This window comes from Leptodactylus fuscus, chromosome 4 (assembly GCF_031893055.1).
Source record: "Leptodactylus fuscus isolate aLepFus1 chromosome 4, aLepFus1.hap2, whole genome shotgun sequence".
Lineage (NCBI taxonomy): Eukaryota > Metazoa > Chordata > Amphibia > Anura > Leptodactylidae > Leptodactylus > Leptodactylus fuscus.
Window position 1 is genome coordinate 54751219 of NC_134268.1, and position 15269 is coordinate 54766487.

The window sequence follows — 15269 nt, forward strand, 5'->3', positions numbered from 1 at the left end:
ACCTCCGCATGTAAAGCCACCCAGCTCGCCTTTACACCTAAAAAGCTATAACGCTTAAAGAGGACCAAGCCCCATTCCTGAAGTGTATTCCTCATGACATAATTCTGGATCCTCTCATTTCAACTTCTCTGTTCCTCTGTTGTTCCTCCTGGAAATTCTAGGTCAACATTCCTTCTGTGAAAGGGGTGTGCCCCTTCATACTCTGGTACTGTCAGCAGTGATTGGACAATGTCAGATTGTAAGGACACACCCGATTGTGAATTTATACATAGTTTTGCGCAGTTGCAAGAAAACTGGCCCCGAACTAGGGGGTGTAACCATTTCCTAAAAGAGAGCGGTGACAGGTCATCTCTGACTCAGCTGTGATAAAATACCTCCATTCTGGGGTCTGGGAAAGTTGGAATAATGAGATCATAGCGGTGGCACAGCTTTATAAGTGAATATACACTTTTTGTGCATGGCTGAATGTGTAACTCGTAACAATCTAAAAATAATATAAAAATTGAGATGAATTGATATAAGAGAAGTTTCTCCCAACAAAAGGACAGTATGTACTACAAGAGACAGGAAAGTCCGTACACCACCGATAAGAAGTGACTCACGTACTGATGTAAGAGACAACCTCAAGACTCTCCTGCCTATGACCTGGAAGAACAAGATATCTCACCCAAGATCCAGGGAGGCTACCTAGACTGAGAGGAGTGGTTACGTCCTGTCCAGATTAACCTATTTTCAATGGGGATCAAAGAGCTGTGAAGGCATTAAAGAGACATCTCATGCAGGGTGCTAAATGGAAAGTGACACTAAAGAGGGCCGTTCCACATCTGCTCAGTCTGGCATTGTGCTGGCCCCACCAGCTGCTGGACAGCAACTTTCCTCTACCGCCGCACAAAAGCGTCACCCCTCCCTCCCCCTCAGTTGCCCAATATTTTTGCACTCCTTATGTAACATGCAGGACAGTTGCAGGAAATGTGCAACCGAGCTGGCAATGCTAACCCGTAGCACAAAGGATAGCGTCACCTTGTAAAGTGCAAACATCAAAGAGATGTCCATGTCCTGGCCAACAACGTTCTTTTCACTTCGTCATCGAATCTATGGCAAATTACAAATTTTTCAAGGACGATAGAGCTTGAGAGGGCTCTAGAGATGTGAAGAACATCTGGAAGTCAGACCACACGTGGCTCTCAAGATGTCCACTGACCTAGTACTGATATCAGCATGGTCATATAGATCATAGCATGAATGCAATATCAAGATGAGGTTCCATAGTAGCAGCAAAAAGTGACCACGACCACATATGACGAAAGCCTTCCCCCCCCCCCCCCTACAGTACAAGGGCCCACCTTTTGTGAACAATATCTGCAGCCATTTAAAGGACTTTACGGTAAGCGAGCTCAGCCAGGATTAAATTATTTCTACTCCCACCAACTGCGCGTCAGCATGGATGTAATTATGGGGAAGCCTGCTAAGCAAGTCTCCTTAACCCCTGTACTGGCAAGGCGAGCGCCGCCAAAGAACAGCGCTCTCGCCACCTTCCCTGGCCGTGAAGGGGTTAATCCTATCTGCGCTGCGACAGCTGTTCCTGAATTTATATGTAAAATGAGATTACGTGATTAAGTAAGCAAGCTTGATAAATGAGAAGCCATTTTTTACGACAATGATGTACCTTCAAGCTTCTTAATGGTGGAATTTGTCATCGAGAGATACACAGATATATGTTTTTTTACCTTATTATATTATTTTAATGCTTTTAAAACTGAGATATCATTAAAGAAAAAAAAATCCAATCTACTGCATATAACTAACTTGTTCTTTCACCTTCAGTATACTTCCCCTTTAAATTAACAGGGGAAAGTGGGTCAGGACATTTGTATTTCATAATGTATACCACTTAAAATTTGCTACCTGCACCTAGCTTTTATAACTGACTTCTATTAAAGGGGTTTTCCAGGGTATTGAGGACTACCCTAAAGATAGGTTACTAATATTAGATCTGCAGATCTGGTCTGACATCCACCACCCTTATTGATAAGCTGTTCTTAGCAGCCAAGACAGAGAATGGAGCAGAAAGCAGACAGCGCTGTTCTCTGTAGTGGCAGAACTGAGTCACTGCAGCTTAGCACCCACTCAAGTGAATGGAAGGGGATGCACAATAACCAGGCCTAGCCACTACACCGAGAACAGCACTGTCTGCTTTCTGCTTCATTGTTTATATATCAACTGTTAAACATACGATTGGACCTATCCTTTAGGATAGGTCATCAATATCACAAAAATGGGGGTTCGACATCCAGCACACCCATCGATTAACTGTTCTCAGCAGAGAACGGAGCCAGAAGCACATCTCAGGTAACAGTATTTTGGCTGAACTGCAGAAAAGTAGCCTGGCCACTACACAGAACGGGCATGCACATTCGGACTCTGTTCTCACAGCGACAGGTGTCGGAACCCACAACCTAATAGCGATCAACTCTACTAAGTATAGGTCATCAATATCTAAAACCCCTCTAAAGGGACTGTGCACCAGAAAATTACCTAGTTAATGGTTTATGTGAAACATATTTTTGAAGAGTTAAAAAAAAAAAAAAAAAAATCCTGCAGTTCCAACTCTGGCCACTAAGCCAAACACTATTGTGAGACTTCCTATTTTCTGTAGTGGATTTCTTTGCAGAAACCCTTCACTTATCAGCACAGCTCTCATGTATATGTATACACAGAACTCACTGCTTATCCATTGCCCACTCTGTACAATGACCTATGCCCAGGTCAGAGAGCCTGCCTAGAAAATTCTCCCATTGAAGTCAATAGGGTCTGCTCCAGAGCACTGGGTCTACAGCCATCTGCATGAAACAAAGTCACAAATTACTTTAGGCTCAGTGGAAAGAGTTGGACCGGCAAGATTTCTGGAATTTGTTTTAAAATACTCGTGTATATATGAAAATTAAAAGCTATTGTTTATCCTAGGTTGAAGAATAAGTCATTTTCAGGTGACACTTTCCTTTTGACTCCAAATTCCTTATGACAAATTGATTTTTGGGCAGCGGGGGTGGTGAGCTAATAAAAATATAGATTATAGGTGCTAGCTAGATGAATAAAGAAGGGAATTCAGAAGCCTGGCACGCGTGTCACCCAATCCGGTGATCATGTTCTGAAGGTGAACATCCTCCTAGAAACAAGCTGAAGCAGACAATATACATACCTGTGTGCTTTATTCACCTTGCATTCGATGATGCAATAATGATTCATAGTCTTTGTGCTTTAGTAAACATGGGTGGAATAGAGGCGAAATGTTCACTTCAAAAGGACGTTTGTACTCATTTGTCTTTTCTGCCCAGTGATAGTACCCCATTATCAGAGGGTTGTTCCCTGACACCGAGGGCCCTGGGCTGAAATATGGAATTGCTGTATACCCGAAGATCCACCAGAAGCGGCGATGGAAAGATGGCTGCCAGCGTTTTATTGAAGTTTAAAGACTCATTTGTTTGGAGGCTGAAAAGAATGTGAAATTTTCAATCTGCCAAGAAAGTGGCCATGCCACACAGCGAGAAGTTAATTAGTTGAACGTTCGCCCAAACCCACGGATGTGTTGCATTCTGCAGAGAACGCCGTCCGCAAAATGTTATTGTTTTTTGTTTATTTCCTTGCTGGAGAAAAACAACATATCAGCCGGGATAACATGTATCCTGTTTATAAGCGGCATCCTCATAGCAGCCTGTCTCACCAAACACAGGTAGAGATGGGACAAAGGGTTAAAGCAGCAAGAAGACTCAGGAAGTGCAATGGCTGGAGGGCAAACTGTGCTGCCGAGTGGCGTCACCTGAGCCCATTATAAAGCCCTGAGTCACCAGGGGATGTGACGTGTTGTATCATGGGAAACGCTGAAGGAATTCTGGCCATATGAACAACATGTATGGAAAGACAGCAGCCATGGTCAGCAGCGTCAGGCCTCTAGATGTATTAATAGGAACCAAAATTGTATTCAGGCCATATTAAAAGGTTAGAGCTAGGTTCATAAAGTAGTCCTCAAGTTACACTAAAGGTTAATCTCTACTAAAAAATTGGAGGGGTTGTCCAGATTCAGACAAATATTGAGATACAGATGTTATTGTTTGTCTAATGAAAAGTTGTACAATATTCCAATATACTTTCTGTAGCAATTCCTCACAGTTTTCTCTGCTTACTGTCATTCATTGTTTCATTGTTTACTTCCAGGGGATAAAAATCAGTCCCTGGTCATGTGATATACAGTCCCTGGTCATGTGATATACAGTCCATGGTCATGTGATGGACAGACAGGTGCACAGCTCATTATACTCACAGCACAGCAATCAGAGCTCTGTCTTGTAACAAGCCGTGCACCTGTGTTTACATCACATGACCGTGGACTGACTTATCCACTGGAAGGTAGCAGAATGATACAGAAGGTATATTGGAAAATTATACAACTTTTCATTATACAGACAATAAACCTTGGTCTCTTAATATTAGTCTATATACATGTTTGCATCAGCTTTAGAGATGAGCGAAGATAGAAATGAATGGACGTAGCTGGCACGCGGGGGGTTAAGCGGCCGGCCGCCAGCAAAGTCAGCGTGCCGGCCACTTCCATTAATTTCTATGGGAGCGTGCTATTCGAAATGGCTGTTTCAGCTTCATTGGGTGCCAAAAACAGACGGACACTTGTTTTTTAGCATTATTTTTTGTTAGATAAAAAACTGTGATATACTACTTTTGTAAATATATATATACATATATATTTACAATTCCCCCCCCCCCCCCCAGACATTAGCAACAGATGCTAAAAAAAATGTTATAAACGGTTAATTTCTCGTGTCACTTTGAATGGCTGACCATCTATAGTAAATGAAATGTACAGCCCGTGTTGTACGGCATATGGCAAAGGGGGAAGTAAAGGACAGGGCAATTTGTATTTCAGGGGAGACAAGATGGCGCCTGAGCCTGGTACCAGCTTATAGATAAAGACGCACGTCAATGGTCAATGTGTACTACTGTGCGGCTATTCAATAAAAAACGTATATCTCACACATGCTAGATTAATAATATCTGGATGTTACTGTAATAAAATGATGGTATCAGGGTGTGGTGTCAGAGGTATATAGATAAAAAAAAAATAAAAAATAAAAAATTCATATAATTTACAGAAAAAAAGGGTCTGGAAAAGAAACAGAACGTACATCCCAGTGTTTCCTATTAGCGTAATATACGGGATATTAATATGTAATAATCATGCTCTAATAAAAAAATAAATGAAAACATGTGATTTGAATCAGACTCCTTCCATCTATAGGCAGCCTGTACAGCGGCAGCTCCACTCCCCCTCCATATAGGGAGGACAGTCTGTATAGGCGGTCACAGTAGATGCCTGTTCTCTCACCAGAGGCCCCAGCACATAAAGGGTGGTCCCCACCCCCCCTGCGCCACCTTCATTCAACATTTTAACCTCTGGTAACAGGTCAGGTGACTTCAGCGCCCACCAAATCAGAATGCGGTTGTTGACGGACATTGTTATGCTAATAGCGAGAACTGGCTATAACCGGCCTGGTGAGCAGATAATGAATGGCACCAATTACTCTCCCTCAGTCAGAGAGTACCTGAGATGGACGACTCATCCAGAGGTCTTCATGCTCAAGGGCAAATAGTCCCTTATGTGCGTGTAATGGAGAAGAGGAATGAGGAAGATAAGGAATCCTGCACATCGGATACACAGCGTTTAGATCATATATCAGCCTGATAACATGTAAAGAGGACACTTGGCCCAAAAGCCAAAACTACACTGGCTAAAGAGAGGACACAAAATGGCCTCTAGATCATCACGGGCCAGGGGTTGAGAAGAACATTTGCTCCCATGAACCATCCTTGGTCTTTCAATAACGAATAGCAACATGGGCGACTTCATTACCATCAACGGGTGACCACAGATGGTGCAAAGCCTCCATAAAACTTAAGCAACAGGCTCTGTCCACATTGTATTTGAGGAAGCACTAGGTGCCCACGTCAATGTACCCCATAGAGCTCCATTCACCAGGTGTAGGCCAAAATAGCTCAGTCAATTCTACTTTCTTATTCAGAGGCATATGCTAGAAATGAAAAAAATGGAAGCGATTGGGAAGGCTCGGGTGACCGGACATCTGAGGGCCCCATTATAAATATATATACTGACAGAGCATGGCCATAACCATAATGTGAACAGAGCCAAACTTTCTTTGCTTTTCTTAAAGGATCTGGAAGGGGGGGGGCTGGGAGGAATAATTAGCCATTTACTTGAAGTGAGGAACTAAAGTTGTTGTAACTGGATTAAGTGAAGGGAGCAACTATATGAAATATATGACAAGAGCAGAAATGTCACCTTCACAGACTACACCTTAAAAGGGCTGTCCAGCTGTACATCTTTGATCTAGATTTTTGATCTTTTATTGAAGCCACAAAGCCCTTTACCAACATAGTTGACGGTTGAAAAAGAAAAAAAAAGTTCCCTCAAGTACAACTTCCTACATCTTTTATAGGAGATCAATTGATAAAAGTTTGCAATTTCTTATTTGCATGTTCTGGAATCTGACTCATCCTATATGGCAAGTCCATAGAGAGGACTCTACAAAAGGACAAAAAAAAAAAAATAAAGGGCACCCTATGTGCTGGGGGTTATACTACAACTTGTAACAACCTCATTTGCACCCAGTAGCCTAAATGGCATGGTCAATATTAGATTGCAATACCCTAAAATGCCATATATAAGAGGGGGCGCTATGTGTTGGAAAACTAAAGCAGAGGCTTATTTCTAATTTCGGATTCCTCCACCGATATAACAGGCAGCCAAGTGGCCCCGGCCCAGTCTTCCAACCTCAGACCCAGTTGGTTGGAATGAAGCTGCAATACGCTATGTTGAACGAGACTCTGTTGCATTGACATTTTACAGCAGAAATAATGGTGATCAAGTGCTAGACATAAAACAGATGTCAGAGCGTCTGTTAAAACGATATAAAAAGAAGAAGTAGCCCCCTCTCTCCGCTCTTAGAAGTCTGGGCAAATCTCCCAGCTCTGCACAGCCAACCCCACCTCCTTGGAAAACAAGGCAGAAGATTTCCTACAACTTCACAGAAATACCTTGTGTTTGGTAGCCACCTGAAGCATTTCCTTACCACGGGATAAAAAGCGGACATTTTTATTTACGATGTCCAGAATTTCATCACTGGGAACGCTGTGGTTTTGAGGGAAGGGGGGGGGGGGGGGAACTCTCAAAAAAATTTCAGCATCAAGAAGCAATTTATGTCCTAGGAAAAATAAATAATCATTTATTCCAGAGACTCAACGTGTGCAGAGAGCTTCTTAGGATCCCAGGGTTTTACCTTAGATAGCTATAAAACCGTATTCACATGCGGAGGACGAATTTCTCTAGTAATGGCCATTTTATGTATTAGTAAAGCTCATGCAGTAAAGTGACTTATTGCTGCATCTGCATTATAGAGCAAAATAATGTGAAGGTGTAATTCTGCTCAGAGGGTGCTAAGTCCAAAACTGAAGGAGGGAAGGGATGATGTATTTCAAAGGTGTCTACAGCGGATAAAATTATTTATTTCATCAACCCCCTGCCATTGCTCCCCTAGTCACCCGACTAGTGATGTGTCAATATGACGTAACTGCTGCAGCCCATCGCCTGTTACGTCAATAAACACGGCTACAGTCACCACGACAGAATAAGACAAATTACAGCTGGAACCTGGATAGCAAAACCCAAAGGCAGACCATTGGCACATGAGCAACAGGGGACTGTTAATGTAAAGAGATGAGCGAACACTGTCCGGATCAGCCGATCCGAACAGCATGATCCCATAGAAATGAATGGAAACACCTGTGACGCCGGCCAAGTCAGCGTCACAGGTGCTTCCATTCATTTCTATGGGAGCGTGCTGTTTGGATCGGCTGATCCGGACAGTGTTCGCTCATCTCTATTAATGTATTTATTGTGCCCTGCAGTGTGGCGCTGTCATCTGTTTGTACAAAATTTCTAAGGGCTCAAAAACCTCTTTAAGTAGTTGGCATTCATGTGGGTACCATTTTTAAGGTTCCTTGAGGGATCTGTGAAAACTGAAACCTGGGACATGGCTCATTTTATAGGAGATTGTTCACACGGTCGTTAAAATGACACACGTGTCAAAAGCTGGGCTAGACAAGCATTTACTTTAAAGGAACCCCATCATCACAACCCAGCAGATGATTCGGGGGACCCTAACCTATCTAACGTTTTTTTCTACTTGTGAATCGGTGCCTCTGTTACAGATATAAAATTTGTCAATATGTAAATGAGGTCTTGTGCATATTGACAAACATCGAGATATGTCTGCAAAGGAGGCACCGAGTTGCGCGGAAAAACAGGGTTTTATTCTGGTGACCCCGATACAGGTGTTCTTGTGGTGCCTTTTAATGCAGCCACTCCTGTTCATGGAAATACAGCCTTAGGGTATATTCACACAGAAGAATTTGGTTAGGCAGAAAAAAAAAAATCTACTTCAGGAATTTGAAGCAGATTTTGGTTGGGGGCCCCAGGAGACATAAACAAGGGGGGGGGATGCAGTATTTCAAAGTCATTCTATCAAAACCCATCCCTACTCTTCCGAAAAATACAAGTAGCAGACATGCAATGATTTCCAAAACCGTTGCAGTTTTGGAGATCACAGCATGTCAATTATACCTATGGAAATGCTGTTGGTTTCCCCATAGGTATAATGGAAGCAGAAAGCACTGTGGGAAAAACCGTGATGCGTTGCCGCCAAGTGTTTTTTTCCACAGCACTTTTTTGCTGCAGGAACCTATGTGGGGCCTTAGCCTTTGGAGATTATATTGATTCAGATTCTGTAAACCTGCTCCAAAATTAATTTGAAAAAACTGCTCCAAAATCTGCCCCACATTCATTTCATACAATCTACCTGAAAAACAAGCAGGAAGCTCCTGTTTTCTGGAAACCAAATTTATTTATTTGCTTTTAACTAGCTGATTTCTAAGGGATTTCAGGGAGAATTTGGAGGTGGAATCTGCCTCCAAATCAGCTCTGAATTCCTCCAAACTCCATTTGAGCATATTCTTCATTTTACAAAACTACAATAGGGAATTCTCTCTGGCTATTGAAAATTGAGAAATGTGGCACCGTAAGGATGGAATTCTGAAAGGAGAGGAAAAAGAATACTATGTACATAATATGGTGGAACAGAATTTGACACAAATTCTGGTCTGAACAACAGGGTGATCTTCCTAAAGAAATGGTCATAGGCCCGGTTCACATTTGAGCATGGGTTTCCGTTTGGAGGTCTTATAGTGAAACCTGCATAGAAAAGTAGTTAATTTAAAGGAGTTGTCCCATCACAAGGATCCTATCTATAATGCTAGATTATGTGGATTTAAGACTTTTCCTAAATGCATTGCTTTATCAAAACTGATTTGTTTGGCCGCTATCTTAATTTATTCACTTCATTGTTTACACTCTGTTTCTATGGCCCTTGGAATTATCTGCTCATTTGTCAAGTGATGTAGTTGCCTGCTCTCAGGGGGGGAGGGCGGGGCTGGGAGCAGCTCTGAGCTGTTTGTGTCTGATAAGTAGCGGAGCTTCTCAGATAGGGGAGGTGAGAGCTCCGGGATTTCTGAGCTTTTTATCAGCCGGTTTAATTGAATTTGGCTGATAAGGGCTGAGATAGGGAATCATTGTATGTAATGCAAAGTGACTCAAATCCAGCTCTGCTACATCAGCTTCACACTGTGATAATTCATTTACAACCAATCCCGTGCAAGTGAAACCCCACCCACCAATGTGCCGAGAAAAGCAGGAAGTGAATACAGCACAACAGCCTGCAGGTTAGTGCACAAGCGTCATGGGAATACCCTTTTAAGAAACCCGCAGACCCCATAGACTATAATGGGATCCGTGTGGTTTCTACTCGGTATACACACGAAAAATAAGAAGAGAAAAGTGCTGTTTGCAGGACTTTTCTCTCCACATTTTTCATGTGGAGAGGGAAACTGAATAACTCAAACTCAGATGTGAAATGGGCCTTAGCCTGTAGTTTACAGAATTTAGATATATTGCTGTAGAATTCCTCAAAAATATGGGATGCCTATATTAAGATTCCAACATCCGCAGTGCTGTAGTACGATGATGGCCCCATAAACAACCTTACTGTTTAACTGCTTAGCATTCAAGGGAGAGCTAGAAAGTAGATCAGCTATGAGTTCCCACCATATTAAAAATATTCATAAAAAATACGTATTTAGGAATGGACAACATACACGGTAAGGTGGGAGTAGAGTGCACAGTTTTAGGAGCCAATATAACATTTTGGCTCACCAACATCCGGGTACACCGGTCACCTGTCCGCAGGGTTTTTGTGTTGCTGTCTGCTTAGGACCCATTAAATGTACCATGGGTGACCCAAAAATATAGCTTTCGGCTAACAAAAATTACAGTGAAGTGGGAGACACAACTACCTTTGTTCATGATGAAATGACAGCTCTGAGCGCTACATGGAAAAAGAATTTCTCATAAAGAAAAAAAAAAAAAAATCAGTTTTCTTTCAGTCACATAAAAATGTCTGGAATTTCCTGGGGCCTTATCCCAAGATAATATGAATGGGAAATGGCTAAAAATAAAGCAGACAACGGGTTCGTAGAAACGTGATAAAATGGAGCTATTTACAAACAAAGTATAAGAGCCTGGGCCATATCCGACTCCAAAACTGTAGATTTGTGATTTAGTAAAATTGTTCAAAGTAGTTGACATGTGAACCTGTAGCATCAGTGATATTCCATCTTCTAAATAATACCGCCATTAGGCTAATCATAATAGGTACTTAGAAGACAAGTTGTTGCTCCAAGTGTAAATTACGTTGTGCGTACAAGATGTTTCTATTGTCTAAATGTGATACGGTGACATCACAAGTATATTATCTCCAATAGACACTTGTCATGTTCTGTATCAAGTTGTGACTACACACCTTGCATGACAACAGCCACGGACTAGACGCCACAGGAGACGCAACTCCATGTTTAGTGTATAAACAAGCAGAAAATTCTAAATCCTCAATGAACAACCTGTAAGCTCACTCCATATCGAGTGTTAGGTATACAACTACAATCGTCATGCATTGAAATCAATGGGAGCCGGTCAGTTCTTTTTTCCGAGAGCCGTTTGTTCCGGGCTCCAAGAAAAAGAAGCGAGGTGCGGATTCACCTCGACATCCGCCTGAAGACACTCCCTCCCGACTAGGCCCATTCATTTGGGCCTAATCCGGAGCGGAGTGCTGCGACTGGATGTCGGTGCACTGCTCCGCATCCAGTCACAGCTACCCATATTTTGGACTGGAACCTAAGGCCAGGTGTTACCTTATTTAGTTATTTCATAATTAAGTTATTTCTTTCTATCAGACACTTTTAACCTTTTTTTGGTAAGGTCATGTGACTCAATCTGAACGGTTAAAACCTAGAGAAGCTAATGCACTGGGGGAGTCAATAACTACTGATAAGCAGGCAGTTCTTGTCACACAGCTATATGAAGGAGCTCAGACCTGAGCCTTCCTAACTATATACTTAACCCTTAAGTGCTATCATGGTGTCTATCATACACATATCATTATGCTAGACACCATGATAGTACTTAAGGGTTAAAGCCTCTTACATTATTAAGAAGAATATAGATAAAAGGATAATTTCTCTGCCACCCAGCAGGTAGATATAGCACTGTCTCTAGCTGTCCTTATATGGCTGTATGTATGGGATTAATAAAGCAAAGAAAACATCAAGGCCAAGATGGTGTCTGATCAGCGGCTGAGGTGAAGTTGGATTTCAGGGATGTGAGTGCAGTGCACATGAAAGACGTCCGGAGAGCGAGAAAGCTAGGGTGAAGGGCGTCTTTACTCCAATAAGACATCACCATTTCCCTAGAAAAGAAAACATCTACCTAGACAATACAAAGATGATCTGACACACAAAATGTATTCCTCTACAACTTAGTAAATTCTTGTGCATCAAAGATATGGAATAAAAGCTGCAGCTGTTTCATAACCAAAACAATAGTGATACAACTTCCTGTTGTTGCATATGGCTCTGTCTCCTCTCAAAATCAGAGTAATGTGCACAAAGCAGGAAGTTCACAAGCTGAATTCTGTGAAAGCCACACACACCGGCAAGAACAAGAAGAGAGAGAGAGAAAAAAAAAGCAAAGTACACGGTGTTCTCAGTGCTGTGCAATAGTACACTCACCTGATGGACAGGCACTTTCTGGGGGGTACTCTGAGGTGACTGGTGAAGCGAAGTCCATGGTTGGTGATGAGAATGTGACGGCGGTGAAGACTGATGGTGCATAGCTGGATGAGGCTGACAGTTTGCCATTTGCTGCTGAAAAGATTGATGACCGGGATGCTGCTGTCCAGACATCATCCGTTCTTGTATTGCCTGTGGATCTGCATGGCTAACTCCAGGACAGCCATTTGGTCTCATATGCCCACCCATCTCCCTTGGTGTTGAGGACATACCTATGAATGTCTGACCTTGCGGCATGCTTCTGGGACCCATGTTCCTTTGTCCCATACCCATGCTGCCAGGGGGCTGGTGACTTGGCGGATGGGGCATATTTGGGTAACTTCCAACATCCATAGGTATCCCCGCGCTGCCAGGCCTCACTTGAGGCGGAGGGGTGCCTGCTGGATTGCTCATTGCTTTCAAGGGTGACATGGGAGGTGGAGAAGCATAGGTTCCCTGAGGCTGTGAAGGATGCATAGTTTGTGTGTTCATTTGGTTAAGTGAGCCGCTAGGATGAATTGGTTGCTGGTGCATCAGTCCTTGACTATTGTTTGAAGGAAACCCCACAGCATTTGGGTATCTAGGTACAGACGGAGTCATTGGAGTGTTGTTTGTAAGGCCTATATTCTGATTCATCCCTGTATTATTAACTAATCCCTGATTAAGGTTACTATAAGGATAGCGGGAATACTGCCCTGAGTTGTTTAACGTAGGTGAAGGTACAGTCTGGTTTCTAGAATTAAAATTAAGGGACTGTGGCCTAACTGCACCCTGCTGAGGAGTATTAGGAGAAAATCTAGGACTGTGAGCAACAGATTCTCCATGGAGAGTAGTGGGGGGATGGTGATGAAATTGCTGGACCGAGTGACGTAGTGAGGGCCCCATGTTGGGATTCTGTTGTGGTACATGAGACATATGACCAGGTCCTGCAGCCCCAATAAAGGGATTTCCTTGATTAAGACCATCTTGTCCTTGTGAAAACTGGTTCATCCTCTGTGACTGTAGTTGACCATGCTGTTGCATTGAGAAATCTCCTCGGACCATGTAGTTCCCCATTTGTTGAACATGTTGAGGGTGAGGAGGACCCTGAGGTCCGGAAGGTGTGGGTGGTTGCTGCTGTGACTGCGGCTGCTGGTATGGTGGCCTTATCTGGTCAGGCACCTGCACTGCCCGAGGTCCCCACATAGAACCACTGTCTACAAACGACGACGGCCCGTGCCTTTCATTCTGCATACCAGGATACACTCCCATTTGGCCACCACCATGGGGGACCTGAGATACAGAGGCGTTGTGATACTGCGAATGAGGAGAGGCAATCCCATTCCCAGGAGTGTTGGCCATCATTCTGTTCGGCTGCTCCATCATGTGCATTTTCTGTGGCTCGTACTGGTTATAGTGATCAAAGTGGGTCAGCTTAGCTTGGTTTTGACTGCTGGGATTATGGTGGAGTGAAGACTGCAGAGAGCCAAAACCCTGATCCATAGGCATCTGCTGAGCCATGGAGTTGACAGAGTTTTCAGAATAGCCACATTCCCCCAGGCCCTCCAACCCTTCACTGAACATATTACCATCTTCCCCAAATAAACTCATCATGCCGGGATCCGCCATTTTGCTTTTGCACACTGCTCTTTGGAGCCACGAGCGCGAGATTGTGCTTCACCTCTCAGCGGAGGTGTTTGTCCTCAGAGCCGTTAATCCTTAGATAATCTCTTTCATGTCATTCCATATTGTCTTAATTCTTTCGGACCATGCAGTGTCAGGCAGGCTGGTGTCTGTTCCTATAAAAAGAAACAGGGAAAAAAAAAAACACATTAAAAAAATAATACTAAATATTAATTACCAAGAAAAATAAGTCGTTAAAACAGAACAAAGATCTATGAATGGGGCTTTCAAAGACAAAAAGAAAAGAAAAAAAAAAGTTCTGAAACTTAAAGACACGGACGCTGTACGGCATTCATTTGTTGGGTGGAACAGAACAAAAGAACAAAATGCAGCCGTAGCATCAGCTGCCACAGCAGGCGGACAGATGTATGGATACAGCCAAGCATCCCATCTGCTAAACTAAAGCCCTGAAAATGCTCTAGTTACCAACAGCGTGTCCTTAACCTTATTCCCCCGAGGAGAGTAATCAGATGAGCAAGCAGCAGCATCAAGGGCTGTGATAAGCTAAAGTTAGCAGAATCCACTAGTCCATTTAACAAACACCAGAAGGTAGAAAGTGACCCTTTAAAAGCAGCCTAAAATACATTTCAAACAAGATCTGGGGAAGGATTTGCTCTCCACCTCCCCCCCGCCTGTATGCCTTATACAGTGGTATATTGTCCTGCATCTTCTACAAACCACGTGGTATGTGCGGATTGCACCTCTGACAGCAACCGCAAATCCACGACTTCTAGCACCTCGACTCAAGGTCAAATTGCCTGAATGATTGGATTCATGGTGTGGTTACACCAATGTGATCCTACAAGATGGAATTAGGGGACGGCTTATTAAGCCACCGAGGAAGACGGTGCTGCAAAGCCAGGCTGACGGCCAAAAGGACATTTCAGTGCAAGGGTTTTACAGTTTTTTTAAAAACATATTGTCAGGCGGACAACGGGAAGCTCTCACCCCACGTTCATTACATAATGTACCTAGGAAATTGTTATGACGACACCCATCATAGCAATGACTACTATCTCCAGACGCTTAACACTTTCAGGGCTGACGGGGCTCCCAAGTCATCGCTTGTAACCCTTCCAGTACTGGTGCAGAAGCTAGGCCACAGTCAGGAGGGAATGTAGGACTGTCTGGAAGGTCACCCACCCATCGGAGGTAATGAAAGGCTATGATACTGCTAGCGCCTTAGACTTGATAAAAGAGGACGATTAATTCAGCCGCCGAAGTGAACAAAAGTGCATTGAAGAATCCGAGCCACGCTAGGAATCTGTCACTAGGATTCGAACGCAGAACCTTATTTTTCTTTCCAA

General features: G+C 43.2%; 1 protein-coding gene across 1 annotated transcript in view; it reads right to left on the reverse strand.

Moving 5' to 3' along the window:
* Positions 1-15269, reverse strand: part of CHD7 (chromodomain helicase DNA binding protein 7) — a 105887-nt gene that overhangs the window by 70352 nt on the left and 20266 nt on the right. The window contains exon 2 of the mRNA XM_075270397.1: positions 12262-14078. Within this exon, the coding sequence (XP_075126498.1) occupies positions 12262-13908 (1647 nt within the window). The 5' untranslated portion in view covers positions 13909-14078. The remainder of the gene's footprint in view (positions 1-12261; positions 14079-15269) is intronic.